At 37.9% G+C, this 20,284-nt stretch overlaps 1 protein-coding gene across 2 annotated transcripts in view; it reads left to right on the top strand.

The window, feature by feature from the left end:
- LOC103087536 (zinc finger protein 14 homolog) overlaps positions 1–20,284 on the top strand; it is a 32,591-nt gene that overhangs the window by 9,224 nt on the left and 3,083 nt on the right. For both annotated transcript variants that reach the window (XM_007471051.1, XM_007471052.1), the window contains exon 4: positions 961–1,056. In XM_007471051.1, coding sequence (XP_007471113.1) covers positions 961–1,056 — 96 coding nt within the window. The remainder of the gene's footprint in view (positions 1–960; positions 1,057–20,284) is intronic.

Consider the following 20,284-nt stretch of genomic DNA (forward strand, 5'->3'; position numbering starts at 1 on the left):
GCTAGGTCCTTCAGACTTTCTTCAGGCTCTGTTGTTTCCATGTTTCCTTAGTATCCAAGGGGCTGGGTTTGAATTCTGGGTTTTTTACGACAGACGCATTCTCCAAGAAACCAGACTTCACTTTGTATTTGAGCTCGGAATTGATGTAGATGCTTAACCCTCTTTTATAATCCACCTGCAAAGAGAATACCTAGACTCAGGGATTCTGAGTCTCTTTAAAAATCAGAGGAGCCTGTAGAACTTAAATAGTATGAGGTGGATCCACAAAGTTCATCTAAAACTCAAGTAAGTGCATTCTGTTTCCTATAACAGACGTATTCAATTCTACTTGCTTTGTGGTAGAAAGTTAAAGTCTAAGAATTTTGCATTCAACATTAAATGAATATCTTAATAAGGATCTGAGGATGTCTTGGGAAGCTTCTTATTCTCTCAGCAAATTGATAACAATAAAAATTAATAGCTAGTATACACACATGTTATGTGTATATATACATATAACTGCATATAGTTAGGTACTATTCTGAGCATTGTACATTATTAATTAATCCTCACAATAACTCTATGAGAAATGTGCTATTATTATCCTTATTTCAGATGAGAAAATTTAGGCACAAAATGTTAATAATTTGCAGAAGTAACATAGCAGCAAAGGCAGGATATGACCCCATGCAGTCTGGATCCATATTCTGTGTTTTCAACTATTACAAAAGACTGCTTCTCAACAGAGCTTGTATGAGGTATGAGTTTAAATTGTTTTAAGGCCTGTTCTTACCCATCTGGTGTCTATTCCTTGTGGTCCTGAGGTTACCCTAGTATGAGTGTTCTTCAACTCCCTAGCATTTCTTTGCTCTTAGGCTTTATAAAGTACCATTTTGATCTATTGTTTATTATAAATTTAACCAAATCTGAACCTAAGGACTTTGGGGCTTATAATTTCATGTCACATTATCTTTTAAGCAGGACCTTCCATTTCTAAACCAGATGTGATTACCTTATTGGATGAAGGGAAGGAGCCCTGGATGGTTGTAAGGGAAGGGACAAGAAGACATCACCCTGGTGAGTGAGAGCTTAGCAGGCATGGGGAAGTCATTACTGTAGGTAATAGCCAAGTATGTTAGGGTAGAGACATACCCTCGAGATGTTACACATCTCTCTTCAAAAGCCCATAGCCTGTGGAGAAAAGGCCTGAGACCTAGGAAGCAAATTAAAATCTTTTAAGCCTGGGCTAGCAAAGGAACTTCCTACTGGCCTTGATTACAACTCTCTGTTTCTTGTCTCATGTTTCTCTCCCACTTCAAAGAGAGAAACTGTTCTCAGCAGAAGGAAAAAAATGATAATAAATATGAGTTAAAATCAACAAAATAGAAAAAGAAAAAAGTGAAAATTAATAAAGCTTAGAGTTGATTTCTTGCAAAGATCAACAAAATTGATAAACACAAGCTTGACTAATCAAGAAAGAAAGAGAGACAACATAAATTACTAATACCAGGAATGAAAGAGAGGTTTTCACTTCACTTTTTTTTTTTTTTTTTTTTGCGGTATGCGGGCCTCTCACTGTTGTGGCCTCTCCCGTTGCGGAGCACAGGCCTCGGACATGCAGGCCCAGCGGCCATGGCTCACATGCCCAGCCGCTCCGCAGCACATGGGATCTTCCCGGACCGGGGCACGAACCCTGCATTGAGGGAAGCCCTCACTTCACATTTTTACACCCATTAAAAAAATAAGAAAGGCTTCCCTGGTGGCACAGTGGTTGAGAGTCCGCCTACTGATGCAGGGGACACGGGTTCGTGCCCTGGTCCTGGAAGATCCCACATGCCGCGGAGCGGCTGGGCCCGTGAGCCATGGCCGCTGAGCCTGCGCATCCAGATCCTGTGCTCTGCAACGGGAGAGGCCACAACAGTGAGAGGCCCGCGTACCGCAAAAAAAAAAAAAAAAAAAAAAAAGAGAATACCATGAATAACTTTATGTCAGTAAATTTGACTTTAATGAAATGGAAAAATTCCTTGAAAAATATAGTGTACCAGACCTGACACAAGAGAAAAAAGAAAATATGAATAACTTCATATCTGCTAAAATAATTGAATCCATTATCAGAAGTCTTTCCAGAAAGAAAATGCTAGGCCCAGATGGTTTCACTGGTGAATTCTATTAAATATTTAAGGAAGAAATATTACAGTATTACACAAATTCCTTCAGAAAAAGAAAGAACTCCTTCCAACTCATTTTATGAGACTACTATAACTCTTTTACTAAGTTCATGAAGGATATAAGTCTATAATTTTTTTCCCTTTGGTAGTTTCTATCCTTTGTGAATGTAGATGTAAAATGCTTAAAAAATATCAGGAAATTAAATCCAGAAATATATAAAAATGATGACCAAGTAGGGTTTATCCCAGGAAAACCATAGCTTGGTTTAACATTAAAAAATTAATCAATGTAATTTAACATATTAACAGAAATGTGAGAAACCATGTGATCATCTCCATAGATGTAAAAATAGCATATGACAAAATTCAACATCCATTCATAATAAAAATTCTCAGGAAACTAGAAACTGAGGGGAGCTTCCTCAATCTGATAAGGGACATCTGCTGAAAAAACACTACATCATAAACTTCATCATACTTGATTGAAGAGTTTCCCCCAAGATTGTGAGCAAGGCAAGGATGCCCAGTCTCCCCAATTCTACTTAACATTGTATTGAAGGTTTTAGCATTGCAATAAGGCAAGAAAAAGAGATAAGAGATATTGTAAAGATCAGAAAGGAAGAAGTAAAACTATTTGGAGATGACATAATTATATACTTAGAAAATTGTAAGGAATCAAAATGACAGCTACTCAAAGCAATACGTGAAGATCACAGTAAGATCACAGGATACAAGGTTGAGCTACAAAAATCAATTGTGTTATTATAAACTAAGAGTGAAAAAAATTAGAAAATTAAAGTCAATTAAGAAAAATTAAAGTCAATTAAGTCAATTTACAGTAGTGTCAATAAAACAAAATACTAAGGAATAAATTTGACAAAATGTGTAAAACCTCTATAATAAAAATGATGGAACATTGCTAAGAGAAATAAAAGAAGACCTAATGAATAGAAAGTACCATTTTTGGGATGGGGACTTGGTATTGTAAAAATGTCAATTGTATAGATTCAACACAATTCCAGTCATAATCCTAGGAACCTTTTTTTTTTTTTTTGTAGACATTAACAAGCTGATTCTAAAATTTATGTGGAAAAGCAGTGGACTTAGCATGTCTAAAACAATCTTGAAAAAGGAAGAGCATATTATAGAACTTAGACTACATGACTTCAAGATACTTCAAGATATATTATAAAACTCTAATAATCAAGACATTATGGTGTTGGCTAAGGATCAACAAACAGAACAGAGACCCTAGATGTAGACCTCACATGCGCTTAAAGGGTCATTTATTTATTGACAAAGGCATCAAAGCATTCTAGTGGAGAAAGGAAAGTCTTTTCAACAACTGATGCTGGAGTAGCTGGAAAAAAATCTTGAACTCTGTCTCATTCCAAAATTAATTTGAGATGTATTTTAAACATAAATATAAAAACTAAACATTAAAAAATCTTAAAAGCCAAATATGAAAGCTAAGTATAAAAAATAAAATGAAAATTTAAGAACTAACTATACATTTTATATATAAGAAATATAAAGCTTTTAGAGGAAAACATAGGGGAATGACTTGGTAGTAGGCAAAGGCTTCTTAGGAGAAAGCAATAACCATAAAAATTAAAAATTGATGTCACAATTTATCCAAATTAAAAACTTTGTCTCATCAAAATATACTAATAAAAAAATGAATAGGTGAGTCACAGACTTAGAGAAAATAGTAGTAAAACAAAGTACCAGTATCCAGCCTCTACACTACAACTCAACACTATAATGATGAACAACCCAATTAAAAAATGGGTAAAAGATACATCTATACCATGGGATAATACTCACCAACAAAAAGGAATACATTATTAATAGACACGACGACTTGGATGAACCTCAAGGAAATTATGCTGAGTGAGAAAAACCAATCACAAAAGGTTATATACTGTATGACTCTGTCTAATATTTATGAAATAATAAAATTATAGAGATGGGAAATGGATTAGTGGTTGCCAGGGGTTAGGAACGTAGGGAGGGGAGGAGATGGTTGGGCTATAAAGGAATAACACAAGGGAGTCTTGTGGTTATGATATAGTTGAGTATGTTCATTGTGGTAGTGGTTATGCAAGGCTATACATGTGATAAAATTGCACAGAACTATATACGTACACATACGTGATGGCATGTATAACTGGTGAAATCTAAGTAAGCCCTATGGATTATACCAAAGGTAATTTCTTGGTTTGAATATTGTACTATAGTTGGTAAGATGTTAGCATTGAAAGGGGCTGGGTGAAGCCTGCATGAGACTTTCCTGTACATTTCTTTGCAACCTCCTGTGAATCTACAGTTATTTCAAAATAAAAAGTAAATTAAAATGTCCTGTTGGGGGTGATAGGTAAAAGATTTGACAAAGAGAGGGGCTACTCTTTTTTCTTGATCAATGACTACAATTCATCTATATCTAAATCTGTATTAGGCAGCTCAGGCTGCCATAACAAAATACCATGGACTGAGTGACTTAGACAACAGAAATGTATTTTCTCCTAATTCTGGTCGCTAGAAGTCTGAGATTAGCATCTTGGGGCCTGATGAGGGCTCTCTTCCTGGCTTGCAGATGGCCCTGTTCTCCCACTGTCCTCACATGGTGAAGAGAGAGAGCACAATCTCTCTTCCTCCTGTAAGACCACCAGTCCTATCCTATCCTATTCTACCCACCAGTCCTGTGAATTAGGACTCCACCCTTACTACTTCATTTAACCTTAATTGCCTCCTAAAAGCACTTTCTCCAAATACGGTCACATTGGGTGTCAGGGCTTAAATGTATAATTTTGGAGGGACATAATTTGGTCCATAGCAATATCTATATGGGATCCAGTTTCTTTCCAGTCTAACTAATATATATATATATATTTGCTTGCCTAAAAATATGTTCGTTCATTTATTCGGCAAATACTTGTGTGCCCAGTCTGAACCAAGCACTGTCCTAGACACCAGTAGGACAATTGTGAGCAAGAGTGGTAGTTCCCAGCAGTCTTGCTGTTTACATTTTAATAGAAGGGACATTAAGTAAACAAGTAAATGAATAAACAATATTATATAGTGACAAGTGTTATTAAGAAAAGTGAGAAGAATGAGGGATAGAAATTGGCAGGTGTAAACAGGTTTGTTTTAGGGTGGTTGGGGCTTTTTGAGGAGGTGGTATTCGAGTGGAAACATGAAAAAAGAGCTCAAACCATATGAATGTCTAAAGCAAGAAGCAAGAGCGGTCCTAATGGAACAGTAAATGCAGAGCTCTTGGGTCGGAGGAACAAAGTCTTTGATGTTTGAGGAACAGCAAGAAGACCAGGATGATTATTCAAAAGGTAAGTGAAAAGTAGAGTAACAAGATGAAGTCAGAAAGTTAGGCAAGGGCTAAATCATGTAAATGTTTGTATGTCATAGGGGAAGGCATGTGACTTTATTTTTATTTTTTGCTCTGTTGCACCGCTTGCTGGATCTCAGTTCCCCAACCAGGGATTGAACCCAGGCCACAGCAGTGAAAGCCTGAAATCCTAACCCCTAGGCTACCAGGGAACTCCTGGCATGTGATTTTTAAGTGTGATAGAAAAGCATTGGAGATTTCTGAGCAGGGGAATGACATGAGCTGATTTATTTTATAATTATCACTCTATGGAGAATAGATCGAATGGGGGTAAGATGGATAGTAGGAAGACCAATTAGGAGGCTATTTCATTTGTCCCAGTGGAATATGGTAGTGGTTTTTAATTAATTAATTAATTTATATTTATGGCTGCATTGGGTCTTTCTTGTTGCATGTGGGCTTTCTCTAGTTGCAACAAGTGGGGGCTACTCCTTGTTGTGGTGCACAGGCTTCTCATTGCAGTGGATTCTCCTGTTGTGGAGCACGGGCTCCAGGCGTGCGGGCTTCAGTGTTGTGCCACGAGGGCTCAGTAGATGTGGCTCGTAGGCTTTAGAGCACAGGCTCAGTAGTTGTGGCCCATGGGCTTAGTTGCTTCGTGGCATGTGGAATCTTCCCAGACCAGGGCTCGAACCCATGTCCCCTGCATTGGCAGATGGATTCTTAAGCACTGTGCCACCAGGGAAGTCCCTGATAGTGTTTTTGATTTGAATGGTACTGGTGTCGAACCCATCTGCATTGGCAGATGGATTCTTAAGCACTGTGCCACCAGGGAAGTCCCTGATAGTGTTTTTGATTTGAATGGTACTGGTGGGATGACAGATATTAGGTTCATGGTGGGTTTGTCCAGAAGATGCTGGGCTGCTCCTCTGTCTGGATCCTCTCCTCTTCTCGCTGGAACTCCCCAACAATCTGTACAAGGCTGCCCCCACAAGTGGATGTCCTCTTTACCCAGATTGGACTCCTCACACAGCCTCCTCCCCCCTATGTAGATAAGGAGCATCTTTGTCTTTTAATTGGTGTATTTTATCCATCTACATTTAAGTAATTTTCTTATATATTTGGGTTTAAATCTACTGTCTTCCTAGTTTTTTCTGTTTGTTCAACATGTCCTTTCTTCCTTTTTTCCATCTCCTGCCTATTTTTGGATTAATCCAGTTTTTTTTTTCTTTTTTTTTTTTTGCAGTATGTGGGCCTCTCACTGTTGTGGCCTCTCCCATTGCGGAGCACAGGCTCCGGACGCGCAGGCTCAGCGGCCATGGCTCATGGGCCCAGCTGCTCCACAGCATGTGGGATCTTCCCGGACCGGGGCACGAACCCGTGTCCCCTGCATTGGCAGGCAGACTCTCAACCACTGTGCCACCAGGGAAGCCCTGTTAAAGCTATCTGTTAATTTTTTTTTTTTTTTAATCTTTAGGCTCTGTGGTCAGGCAAAGGGATTTTTTTAAAAATTTATTTATTTTTTTGGCTGCTCTGTGTGGCTTGCAGGATCTTAGTTCCCCAACCAAGGATTGAACCTGCACCCTTGGCAATGAAAGCATGGAGTCCTAACCACTGGACTGCCAGGGAATTCCCATAAAGCTATCTGTTAAATTTTTAATTTTAGTTACTGTACTTTTAAGTTATAAAAATTCCATTTGGATATTTTTAATGAATTCTACTTCTGGTTAAATTCTCCATCTTATATCTGTTTTCTTGGAATTTTTGAAAAATATTATTTATTTGGTTGTGTGGGGCATTAGTTGTGGCAGGTGGGCTCCTTAGTTGTGGCTCGTGGGCTCCTTAGTTGCAGCATGTGTGCTCCTTAGTTGCAGCAGGTGGGCTCCTTAGTTGCGACAGGTGGGCTCCTTAGTTGCAGCTCCAGGACTCCTTAGTTGTGCCTCTAGGGCTCCTTACTTGCGCTCCCCAGCTCCTTAGTTGTGGCACGTGGGCTCCTTAGTTGCGGCTCACCAGCTCATTAGTTGTGGCACATGGGCTCCTCAGTTGTGGCATGCAAACTCTTAGTTGCAGCATGCATGTGGGATCTAGTTCCCTGACTGGGGATTGAACCCAGGCCCCCTGCATTGGGAGTGCAGAGTCTTAGCCAGTGTGCCACCAGGGAAGTCCCTGTTTTCTTGGAATATTAATCACAGTTTTGTAATAGCTTGGGTCTGTTTCTGTTGTCTGCTTAACCTCTTGGTTTTTTAGTCATTTTTCTCCAGTCTTTTATACCTGATTATTTATAGTCAAATTCTGGACATTGTGTTTGAAAATTTTTTGAGGCTCTGAATGTTTCTGAACAATATGTTGTCTTTCTTCAGAGATGATTTAATTTGCCTCTGGTAGGCATACAGAGCATGGGCTGATCAACTTCATCCATTTAAGAATAGTCTGTTTACTGCCTGTTTGTAGCTCTTCTGGGGTCTCAGCTGAAAGTCTGGGATGATTATTAGGAAACTTCCTCTTTAGGGCGATCTGGACTCCAATTTCTGTCTCCCCAGCACTTTGAGACTGCCAAAATCTCTACTTGGACCTTTAGCCTTTTAGAAGTTACTCTCTGCTTAACTTCATGGCCATGATTGATGCTCAGTTTGAGAGTCAGCAAGTACCTCAGGGGAAATTCCATGCAGAGTGTTGGCTTAATTCAACATGTTTGCTTTCTCTCCAGGACGTTGGCTGTCCAGTCCTGGCTGCTTTGGTTGTTCATTAGAATCATCAAACAATTATTTTAATTAACCATTTCAGTTTTCTTGGGTGGGTTAGTCTAAAACTAGCTTCTCTGTCGTAGTCAGAAACAGAAGTCTCCTTTCCCACCTCTTCTTATAGTATTTCTGTATTTTAGAGTAAATAACATGTAAATTATGTTCTGTAACCCTAATCCTCACATTATTAACACATTTTGTTAAAATTAGTCATAGAGTTAAAAAGTTTCAATACTCATACCAGTTGTTATGACATAGTTTTGATTTTCTTTCTTTCCAGATCTCTCTTGCTTTTCTTAATTTATTCTTTACTGAATTACTCAAGAAAGGCTGATGGGTCCTAATGAAATTTACATATCTTCTAATTTACTTTATTCAAGTACATAATATTGTTATCAACAATGTTTTTTATTATTTTGAATTATTGAATTTTATTATTTTTTTTTACACAGCAAATTCTTATTAGTCATCCATTTTATACACATCAGTGTATACATGTCAATCCCAATCTCCCAATTCATCACACCACCACTCCCACTCCACGCTGCTTCCCCCCTTGGTGTCCATATGTTTGTTCTCTACATCTCTGTCTCAATTTCTGCCCTTCAAACCATTTCATCTGTACCATTTTTCTAGGTTCGACATATATGTGTTAATATGCGGTATTTGATTTTCTGTTTCTGACTTCATTCTATGACAGTCTCTAGATCCATCCACGTCTCAACAGATGACCCCGTTTCGTTCCTTTTTAAGGCTGAGTAATAGTCCATTGTATATATGTACCACATCTTCTTTATCCATTTGTCTGTCGATGAGCATTTAGGTTGCTTCCATGACCTGCCTATTGTAAATAGTGCTGCAATGAATATTGGGGTGCATATGTCTTTTTGAATTACGGTTTTCTCTGGATATATGCCCAGTAGTGGGATTGTTGGATCATATGGTAATTCTATTTTTAGTTTTTTAGAGAACCTCCATACTGTTCTCCATAGTGGCTGAATCAATTTACATTCCCACCAACAGTGCAGGGGGGTTCCCTTTTCTCCACACCCTCTCCAGCATTTCTTGTTTGTAGGTTTTCTGATGATGCCCATTCCAACTGGTGTGAGGTGGTACCTCATTGTAGTTTTGATTTGCGTTTCTCTAATAATTAGTGATGTTAAGCAGCTTTTCACGTGCCTCTTGGCCATCTGTATGTCTTCTTTGGAGAAATGTCTATTTAGGTCTTCTGCCCATTTTTGGATTGGGTTGTTTGTTTTTTATTGTTGAGCTGCATGAGCTGTTTATATATTTTGGAGATTAATCCTTTTTCCATTGATTCATTTGCAAATATCTTCTCCCATTTTGAGGGTTGTCTTTTCGTCTTGTTTATGGTTTCCTTTGCTGTGCAAAAGCTTTGAAGTTTCATTAGGTCCCATTTGTTTATTTTTGTTTTTATTTCCATTACTCTAAGAGGTGGATCAAATAAAATTTTGTAGTGATTTATGTCAAAGAGTGTTCTTCCTGTGTTTTCCTCTAAGAGTTTTATAGTGTCCGATCTTAGATTTAGGTCTATAATCCATTTTGATTTTATTTTTGTGTATGGTGTTAGGGAGTGTTCTAATTTCATTCTTTTACATGTACCTATCCAGTTTTACCAGCACCACTTATTGAGGAGACTGTCTTTTCTCCATGGTATATCCTTGCCTCCTTTGTATATCCTTGGCTACTTTGTCATAGATTAGTTGACCTTAGGTGCGTGGGTTTATCTCTGTGCTTTCTATCTTGTTCCATTGATCTATATTTCTGTTTTTGTGCTAGTACCATATTGTTTTGATTACTCTAGCTTTGTAGTATAGTCTGAAGTCAGGGAGTCTGATTCCTCCAGCTCCGTTTTTTTCCCTCAAGACTGCTTTGGCTATTTGGGGTCTTTTGTGTCTCCATGCATATTTAAAGATTTTTTTGTTCTAGTTCTGCAAAAATGCCATTGGTAATTTGATAGGGATTGCTTTGAATCTGTAGATTGCTTTGGGTAGTATAGTCATTTTCACAATATTGGTTCTTCCAATCCAAGAACATGGTATATCTCTCCATCTGTTGGTATCATCTTTAATTTCTTTCATCAGTGCCTTATAGTTTTCTGAATGCAGGTCTTTTGTCTCCCTCGGTAGGTTTATTCCTAGGTAGGTTATTCTTTTTGTTGCAGTGGTAAATGGGACTGTTTCCGTAATTTCTCTTTCAGATTTTTCATCATTAGTGTATAGGAATGCAAGAGATTTCTGTGCATTAATTTTGTATCCTGAAACTTTACCAGATTCATTGATTAGCTCTAGTAGTTTTCTGGTAGCATCTTTAGGATTCTCTATGTATAGTATCATGTCATCTGCAAACAGTGACAGTTTTACTTCTTCTTTTCCAATTTGTATTTCTTTTTCTTCTCTGATTGCCGTGGCTAGGACTTCCAAAACTATGTTGAATAATAGTGGTGAGAGTGGACATCTTTGTCCTGTTCCTGATCTTAGAGGAAATGCTTTGTTTTTCCCCATGGAGAATGATGTTTGCTGTGGGTTTATCATATATGGCCTTTATTATGTTGAGGTAGGTTCCCTCTATACCCACTTTCTGGAGAGTTTTTATCATAAATGGGTGTTGAATTTTGTCAAAAGCATTTTCTGCATCTGTTGAGATGATCATATGGTTTTCGTTCTTCAGTTTGTTAATATGGTGTATCACATTGATTGATTTGCATATACTGAAGAATTCTTGCATCCCTGGGATAAATCCCACTTCATCATGGTGTATGATCCTTTTAACATGTTGTTGGATTCTGTTTGCTAGTATTTTGTTGAGGATTTTTATATCTATATCCATCAGTGATATTGGTCTGTAACTTTCCTGTTTTGTAGTATCTTTGTCTGGTTTTGGTATCAGGGTGATGGTGGCCTCATAGAATGAGTTTGAGAGTGTTCCTTCCTCTGCAATTTTTTGGAAGAGTTCGAGAAGGATGGGTGTTAGCTCTTCTCTAAATGTTTGATAGAATTCACCTGTGAAGCCATCTGGTCCTGGACTTTTGTTTGTTAGAAGATTTTTAATCACAGTTTCAATTTCATTACTTGTGATTGGTCTGTTCATATTTTCTATTTCTTTTGTATTTCTTTTTCCTGGTTCAGTCTTGGAAGGTTATACCTTTCTAAGAATTTGTCCATTTCTTCCAGGTTGTCCAGTTTATTGGCATAGAGTTTCTTATAGTAGTCTCTTAGGATGCTTTGTATTTCTGCGGTGTCTGTTGTAACTTCTTTTTCATTTCTAATTTTACTGATTTGATTCCTCTCCCTCTTTTTCTTGATGAGTCTGGCTAATGGTTTATCAATTTTGTTTATCTTCTCAAAGAACCAGCTTTTAGTTTTATTGATCCTTGCTACTGTTTTCTTTGTTTCTATCTCATTTATTTCCGCTCTGATGATTTTCTTCCTTCGTCTAACTTTGGGTTTTGTTTGTTCTTCTTTCTCTAGTTCCTTTAGGTGTAAGTTTAGATTGTTTATTTGAGATTTTTCTTGTTTCTTGAGGTAGGCTTGTATAGCTATAATCTTCCCTCTTAGAACTGCTTTTCCTGCATCCCATAGGTTTTGGATCGTTGTGTTTTCATTGTCATCTATCTGTAGGTATTTTTTGATTTCTTCAGTGATCTCCTGGTTATTTAGTAACGTATTGTTTAGCCTCCATGTGTTTGTGTTTTTTACGTTTTTTTCCCTGTAATTGATTTCTAATCACATAGCATTGTGGTTAGAAAAGATGATTGATATGATTTCAATTTTCTAAAATTTAGTGAGGCTTGACTTGTGACCTATCCTGGAGAATGTTCCGTGCGCACTTTAGAAGAAAGTGTAATCTGCTGTTTTTGGATGGAATGTCTTATAAATATCAAATCTATCTGGTCTGTTGTGTCATTTAAAGCTTCTGTTTCCTTATTTATTTTCATTTTGGATGATCTGTCCATTGGTGTAGGTGAGGTGTTAAAGTCCCCCACTATTATTGTGTTACTGTCAGCTTCCTCTTTTATAGCTGTTAGCAGTTGCCTTATGTATTGAGGTGCTTCTATGTTGGATGCATATATATTAATAATTGTTATATCTTCTTATTGGATTGATCCCTTGATCATTATGTAGTGTTCTTGTCTCTTGTAACATTCTTTATTTTAAAGTTTATTTTATCTGTTATGAGTATTGCTACCCTAGCTTTCTTTTGATTTCCATTTGCATGGAATATCTTTTTCCATCCCCTCACTTTCAGTCTGTATGTGTCCATAGGTCTGAAGTGGGTCTCTTGTATACAGCATATATATGAGTCTTGTTTTTGTATCCATTCAGCCAGCCTGTGTCTTTTGGTTGGAGCATTTAATCCATTCATGTTTAAGGTAATTATCGATATGTACCTATGACCATTTTCTTAATTGTTTTGGGTTTGTTTTTGTAGGTCCTTTTCTTCTTTGTGTTTCCCACTTAGAGAAGTTCCTTTAGCATTTGTTGTAGAGCTGGTTTGGTGGTTATGAATTCTCTTAGCTTTTGCTTGTCTGTAAAACTTTTGACTTCTCCATCGAATCTGAATGAGATCCTTGCTGGGTAGAGTAATCTTGGTTGTAGGTTCTTCCCTTTCATCACTTTAAGTATGTCATGCCACTCCCTTCTGGCTTGTAGAGTTTCTGCTGAGAAATCAGCTGTTTACCTTATGGGAGTTCCCTTGTATGTTATTTGTCGTTTTTCCCTTGCTGCTTTCAGTAAGTTTTCTTTGTCTTTAATTTTTGCCAATTTGATTACTATGTATCTCGGCATGTTTCTCCTTGGGTTTATCCTCTATGGGACTCTCTGCGCTTCCTGGACTTGGGTGGCTATTTCCTTTCCCATGTTAGGGAAGTTTTTGACTATAATGTCTTCACATATTTTCTTGGGTCCTTTCTCTCTCTCTTCTCCTTCTGGGACCCCTATAATGCGAATGTTGTTGCATTTAATGTTGTCCCTGATGTCTCTTAGGCTGTCTTCATTTCTTTTCATTCTTTTTTCTTTATTCTGTTCCACAGCAGTGAATTCTTCCATTCTGTCTTCCAGGTCACTTATCCGTTCTTCTGCTTCAGTTATTCTGCTATTGATTCCTTCTAGTGTATTTTTCATTTCAATTATTGTATTGTTCGTCTCTGTTCTTTAATTCTTCTAAATCTTTGTTAAACATTTCTTGTATCTTCTCCATCTTTGCCTCCATTCTTTTTCCAAGGTCCTGCATCATCTTCACTATCATTATTCTGAATTCTTTTTCTGGAAGGTTGCCTATCTCCACTTCCTTTAGTTGTTTTTCTGGTGTTTTATCTTGTTCCTTCATCTGGTACATAGCCCTCTGCCATTTCATTTTGTCTATCTTTCTGTGAGTGTGATTTTTGTTCCACAGGCTGCAGGATTGTAGTTCTTCTTGCTTCTCAACAATATGTTTAACCTGAAAATTTTTTAATATTTTAATGCAGTTTTTTGTCATCAATGTCAATATTATTTTATTTTTGTTATTTTTTTAAAGTATGTATTGTATTTTATTTATTTTGGTTGCTTCGGGTGTTAGTTGCAGGCACACAGGATCTTTGTTAAGGCACGTAGGATCTTTTCGTTGTGGCATGCAGGCTCTTTGTTGCGTCACTTGGGCTTCTCTCTAGTTGTGGTGCGCATGCTCCAGGGCATGTGGGCTCTGTAGTTAGTGACACACGGGCTCTGTAGATGAGGCACGCGAGCTCAGTAGTTGTCGTGCACAGGCTTAGTTGCCCCGTGGCATGTGGGATCTTAGTTCCCTGACTAGGGATCAAACCTGCATCCCCTGCATTGGAAGGTGGATTGTTTACCACTGGACCACCAGGGAAGTCCCTCTATGATTACTGGAGCTTTTTAGTGTGCCTCTACTAACCTTTGGAGTATTCCCTTTTTATTAGTCGTCTTTTCCAGTTTTTAAAAAATTCTTGGTTATTTCTCCATATGGTTTCTTGAATTAACATGTCTAATTCTAGGAAAAAGTAAATTCATTGGTATTTTTAATTTGGATTGTGTTAATTTTATTCTACCTCTCTGTTTGCATAAAATGCATCTGTTGCATCTTACAACAAGATTGCTTTTCTAAGGAGCATTATAAGAAAGAAATCAATCATTTGACCAGAATATTATTCTGTTAAAAGACTAACTTTCTAGTTCTAGAAGAGAATAAATTATTTTCTTCTTCCGCTTGTTGAGTAGAATTTTCCACTGGGGTTCAGAATCACAGAGTATCGGTTAAAACTGCAAGCCACGTTATGGCCACCCCTCTTATACTTTTGGGATCTCTCAGGAAGGAAACACATGGTGCTGATTTCTCTGAAAGCTGCCTTCTCCAAAGCAGGAGCAGCACTTCGTCCAGGAGGTCTCAGAATTTTGCAGCTCGGGTGGAGTCATATCCTGATCTCTTTGGTTGCCCTGCTGAGACATCCTCGAGACTTTCCATGTTTTGGGGTCTGCTTGTGTTACCCTAAGAAGTAGGGACTGCGTAGTCTAATTTCGTGGGGGTTGACCTGGATTTAGGGCGTCAGCTACCCCAGTTTATCAGTGGTAGCTATATATTTGTGTAGAAAACCCCAAACAAAAATATTTTGCTAATCCTTTTAAAACATATACTTAAGGGCTTCCCTGATGGCTCAGTGGTTTAGAATTTGTCTGCCAATGCAGGGGACACGGGTTTGAGCCCTGGTCCAGGAAGATCCCACATGCCGTAGAGCAACTAAGACCATGTGCCACAACTACCGAGCCCACATGCCACAACTGCTGAAGCCAACATGCCTAGAGCCCGTGGTCCACAACAAGAGAAGCCACCGTAATGAGGAGTCCGTGCAGCACAACAAAGAGTACCCCCCACTTACTGCAACTAGAGAAAGCCCGCTCACAGCAATGAAGACCCAACACAGTCAAAATAAATTAATTAATTAAAATTAAAAAAAAATAAAACATATACTTAAAATCCATTTACACAAATGGATTTAAAGTGTAGTGTTGATCCTTAATTCGAATCAGTGTAGCATTATTGCATTGCATTAGGCCACTTACATCTCTGACCTACAGGCTTTTTCCATTCTAGGTGATAATCTGGTGACTAAAGAAATTCATTACAAATTAATTTTTGGAACAGAGTTTGGGCAAAAAGAAAAATGACTTTTAGAGTTCATAATTAAATATTTCAGAACAAGTAAAAACAAGTAGATTATAGGTGAGTTAGAGGGACAAGTCACTTTACATTCATTTTTTTTTAAAATAGACTTCATTCATAGACAGTCACCATTCACAGCAAAATTGAATGGAAGGTACAGAAAATTTCCACATACTCCCTGAGGATTGCATTATTTTTATAAGTTAGTGGGAATCTACATCTTTGTGTTTACATTTTTATACTTTAAAAAGTTTATTGATGAATATGTAATTGACATACATTAAAAATCACTTTTTAATATCCAGTTTTAGGCATTTTAATAAATATATATAGTTATGTAACTACCACCACAATTAATTTTTAGAACAGTTCCTAAGTCTCCTCATGCTCCCAGTGTTTCTTCAGTAAGTTAAATCTAGCTTTTGGGCTAAGAAATACATTTTTTATCATGTTAAAGAAGTAACTGTATATTCCTATTATTTTGAGTGCTTTTTTTTTTTTTTTTTTTTTAATCTCAAAGCTAATCTCCTTTTTCTACCATTCACAGGTCTCTGCTACTGCATTTGATGCATCATCCAGGCTTTATAGCCCATCTTTGGCCCCCATGTATGTATTCATTTAGTCAAATTCAACCTCTCCCCACTGCTCAAGCACCCCTACTTACCTTCCCTCTCGGGGCCATTGTTTCTGCAATGGCTTGGGGGCTGGATGCCGGCGGACTCTCAACCACTGCGCCACCAGGGAGGCCCAAGTGCTTTTTTTTTTATAAATAATGAGTGCTGAGTTAATGTCAGATGGCTTTGCAGTGTCTTTATAAATAAGTGTATAATTTTAATCCTTAGAATAATTAATATTATAGGGATTTCCTTGGCAGTCCAATGGTTAATACTCTCTGCTTCCAATGCAGGGGGCATGGGTTCAATCCCTGGTCAGGTAACTAAGATTCCACATGCCGTGTGGCCAAAAAAATAAAATAAAATAAAAATAAATTTTTAAAAAGAATAATTAATATTATTAATTTTTTAGTAGATTTACTAATGTTGAACCGCCCTTCCATTCTCAGGGTAAGCCACGGTTAGTTATGATATATTTTCTTTTAGTGTGCTGAGTTTTGGCATGAATTTTTATAAGTGATATTGGCATATAGCTTTCCTTTACTAGGTTTAGATTTCATTTTTAAACTCACTTAAAAATAATTTGGGGGGCTTCCCTGGTGGCACAGTGGTTAAGAATCCGCCTGCCGATGCAGGGGACATGGGTTCGATCCCTGGTCCAGGAAGACCCCACATGCCACGGAGCAACTAAGCCCATGCGCCACAACTACTAAGCCTGCGCGCCACAACTACTGAAGCCTGAGCGCCTAGAGCCCATGCTCCACAACAAGAGCAATGAGAAGCATGCACACCGCAACCAAGAGTATCCCCTGCTCGCCACAACTAGAGAAAGCCCATGTGCAACAACGAAGACCAAATGCAACCAAAAATAAAATAAATAAACTTTAAAAAATAACTTGGAATTATTTTCTTATTTTTAACGTGCTGGGCTACTTTAAATATTGGGCTACATGCTTTCTAAAGTTTTGATAATCTTCAAGATAGTTTTTGGAGAAGGTCTTTGACTACTTTCTCTATATTTTCTTAGAAAATTACCCTTTATTGCCATAGTAGTTCCTTACGATCTTCGAAATATTCTGTTTTATTAATAATTTGTTAGTGTCAAGAAGTGTAAAGGGTCTGAAATTTTACCCTACTTGCAAGCTAGCAAGTAGCCTACAGCAGTGTCTTGGATGCTGGCAGAAAACACAAGACTCCTAAGCCAAAGGCAGAGGATTTTATTGCTCAAAGCACAACAAGCAGCATGAACATCAACATACTTGCCTTGTTCCTCTTTGCCCACAAGTTCCATGTGGGTGATACGGATGGTCCAGGTAGATACCTGAACATTCAGTGAGCTGCCTTATGGGAGAGGACCCGGCGTTTATAGAGAACCCAAATCTTTCATAATGGGCAATACACATGCATGAGCTTTGCTTCGAGGGAGATACTACCTTTATTATATTGAACAGTTAGCAAACCTGTATGTTGATTTAGAGAGAGAGAGTATCTCTACCTTCCAAGGGTGTTTGTTATACAAACATTCTCAAAATGATAGTCCAGAACAAAGGTAGTCAGTGCTTCTTGTAAGATGTGCTCTGATACCTAGTTGCTATTTTTTATTTTGTTTGAATGCTTTCCTTTTTTTTCTTTAAAAAATTTTTTTTTTAATTTATTATTTTTGGCTGTGTTGGGTCTTTGTAGCTGTGTGTGGGCTTTCTCTAGTTGTGGTGAGCGGGGGCTGCTCTTCGTTGCAGTGCATGTGCTTCTCATTGCGGTGGCTTCTCGTTGCAGAGCACGGGCTCTAGGAACGCAGGTTCAGTAGTTGTGGCTCACGGGCTCCAGAGCGCAGGCTCAGTAGTTGCAGTGCACGGGCTTAGTCACTCCATGGCATGTGGGATCTTCCCGGACCAGGGATTGAACCTGTGTCCCCTGCATTGGCAGGCAGATTCTTAACTGCTGTGCCACCAGGGAAGTCCCTCCTGTTTTTTCTTATTATCTTAGCAGATGGTTAATATATTTCATTTAATTTTTTTCAAACAACCTGGGTTTTTCACTTGCATATTAACTTCATTATTTTTCTGTTATCTAATTAATGAAATTCTGCATTTATTTTAATTTATTTTCTCCTGGGTTCCTCAGTGTATTTTGTTCTTCTTTTCTTAAGTTTTGAGTGGGATACTCATATATTTTTTCTTTCATTTCTATTGCACTATTTAAATGTATTGATGAATTTTCTTCTAAGATCTGTAGCTGTATTTCATAGATTCTTGATAATGTGGTGTTTTCAATATTCTAGAAATTCTTCAATTTTTTAAATTTAGTAAATAGTTTTAAAATTTTGAAGTGACGATGTCTCTTGGTTTTATGATTTTATTTCTTATTTTTTTCACAGTGATCAGGCAATGATTTGAGTCATTTCAACCGTTTTATACATTAATACGGTAGTCGCAGAAAAATACTTTCCTATCTCTCCTATCCCATCTTCTCCCATCTCTTTTCTTACTTCATTCGCATTTAGATATTCTTCACTCAAGTCCCCCATCTGGGTCACTGTCTTCAAGCCCACATCTAACATAACCTTTATTTGTACTCTCTTGTACTCAGGTGATACCAAATCCCGTTCCATAGTTGACAGCCATTCTGCTGTACTCAATATCTACACATGCCTTTTTGCTCAGGATTTCATAAGCCTGTCAATATTAGCATGATTGAAAAATATTTGAGATTATTCTCTGGGAAGTACGAAAGTTGCTATGGCTATGTAGGATTGGAGAGGAGCACCTAGGGAAGATATGGAGGAGCAAGTGTTTGAGTAAATGTAGCACTGATGTAGTAATCGTATGAACTCTGGTGGAGATAAGCAAGTCATTGTAGTACAGTATAAAAGATTAGCGGCAGGGCCTCCCTGGTGGTGCAGTGGTCAAGAATCCACCTGCTAGTGCAAGGGACACCTATTTGAGCCCTGGTCTGGGAAGATCCTACATGCTGTGGAGCAGCTAGACCCGTGTGCCACAACTACTGAGCCTGCACTCTAGAGCCCACGAGCCACAACTACTGAGCCCATGTGCCACAACTAGTGATGCCTGTGTGCCACAACTCCTGAAGCCCATGTGACACAACTACTGAAGCCTGAGCACCTAGAGCCCGTGCTCCACAACAAGAGAAGCCACCTCAATGAGAAGCCCGTGCACTTCAATGAAGAGTAGTCCCTGCTCACCGCAACTAGAGAAAGCCTGCGCACAGCAACAAAGACCCAACACAGCCAGAAATAAAATAAATAATAAAAAAAGATTAGAGATGGATGTATATATTTGTTAGTGATTACATAATTGTGGGAATTAAATGAGTAACATCTATTGCGAATTTGGGGTTGCTTATTCAATAGTAAGTGAATTAGAATCGTTTCTGCCACTGGGAAAACTTAGGGGTATGAGACTAACAGAATAACAAGTGAGAAAATTAATAAATATGTTATTGCAATGTTATAGAGACGAGCTACATGTTGCTGGGATAGAGCATAAAGTGCCTAGACTTAAATAGGATCAGTAGGAATATCTTTTCTGAAGAAGTGATTTTTGATTTGAGATCTGAGGATGAAGAGAAGTCAACCACGCAAAATCAGAGGATTTCTCAAAGAAGGAGCAACCTGTCAAGAGCCCTATTTAATGGCAACAGTTGCATTAAACATTAAACAGTGCATTTTGTGAGCTGAAAAGAGGCCTTTATGGCATGAACAGAGAAAGTAAATGGGAGAGGAGTTGATAAGCAGAAGCCTTATTATTCATGCTCAGGTATTTCTATTTTATTCTAATTGTAAAGAGAAATCATTGAAAACGTTTAAGTAGAGAGACTCAAACATTGATCAGCAACAGGGTCATTTATTGTCAGATATAAAAAAGAACAAAACAAAAACATGTGCAGGAACTAGTCCTGTAGATCTTGTTTCAGTCAAACATATTTCTGTATAGTTTTAACAGACCTTTAGGTGATTCTTACACACACTTAAATCAGGCCTCCACTGATTTACCTTGTTTCCCTAATCACCAACCTCACCTCCATTCCTGAACTTTCTTTATTTTCTGTTTCCTTTGCCTTGTTTTGAAATGTATGAAAATATAGTCTCTTCCATAATACAGTTAATAATCCATAATACAAATTAGCTTAGTAATGATATGAAGTAGGGAATGATATCAGTATAATGTGGAACTTAGTTGTTTCACAGGTAATTTTCCTAGTTGAATAGTGCCAGAATGGTAGAAATAGTTTTATAACATTCAGCAG

The sequence above is a fragment of the Lipotes vexillifer genome, unplaced genomic scaffold (genome assembly GCF_000442215.2).
Source record: "Lipotes vexillifer unplaced genomic scaffold, Lipotes_vexillifer_v1.1 scaffold182, whole genome shotgun sequence".
Lineage (NCBI taxonomy): Eukaryota > Metazoa > Chordata > Mammalia > Artiodactyla > Lipotidae > Lipotes > Lipotes vexillifer.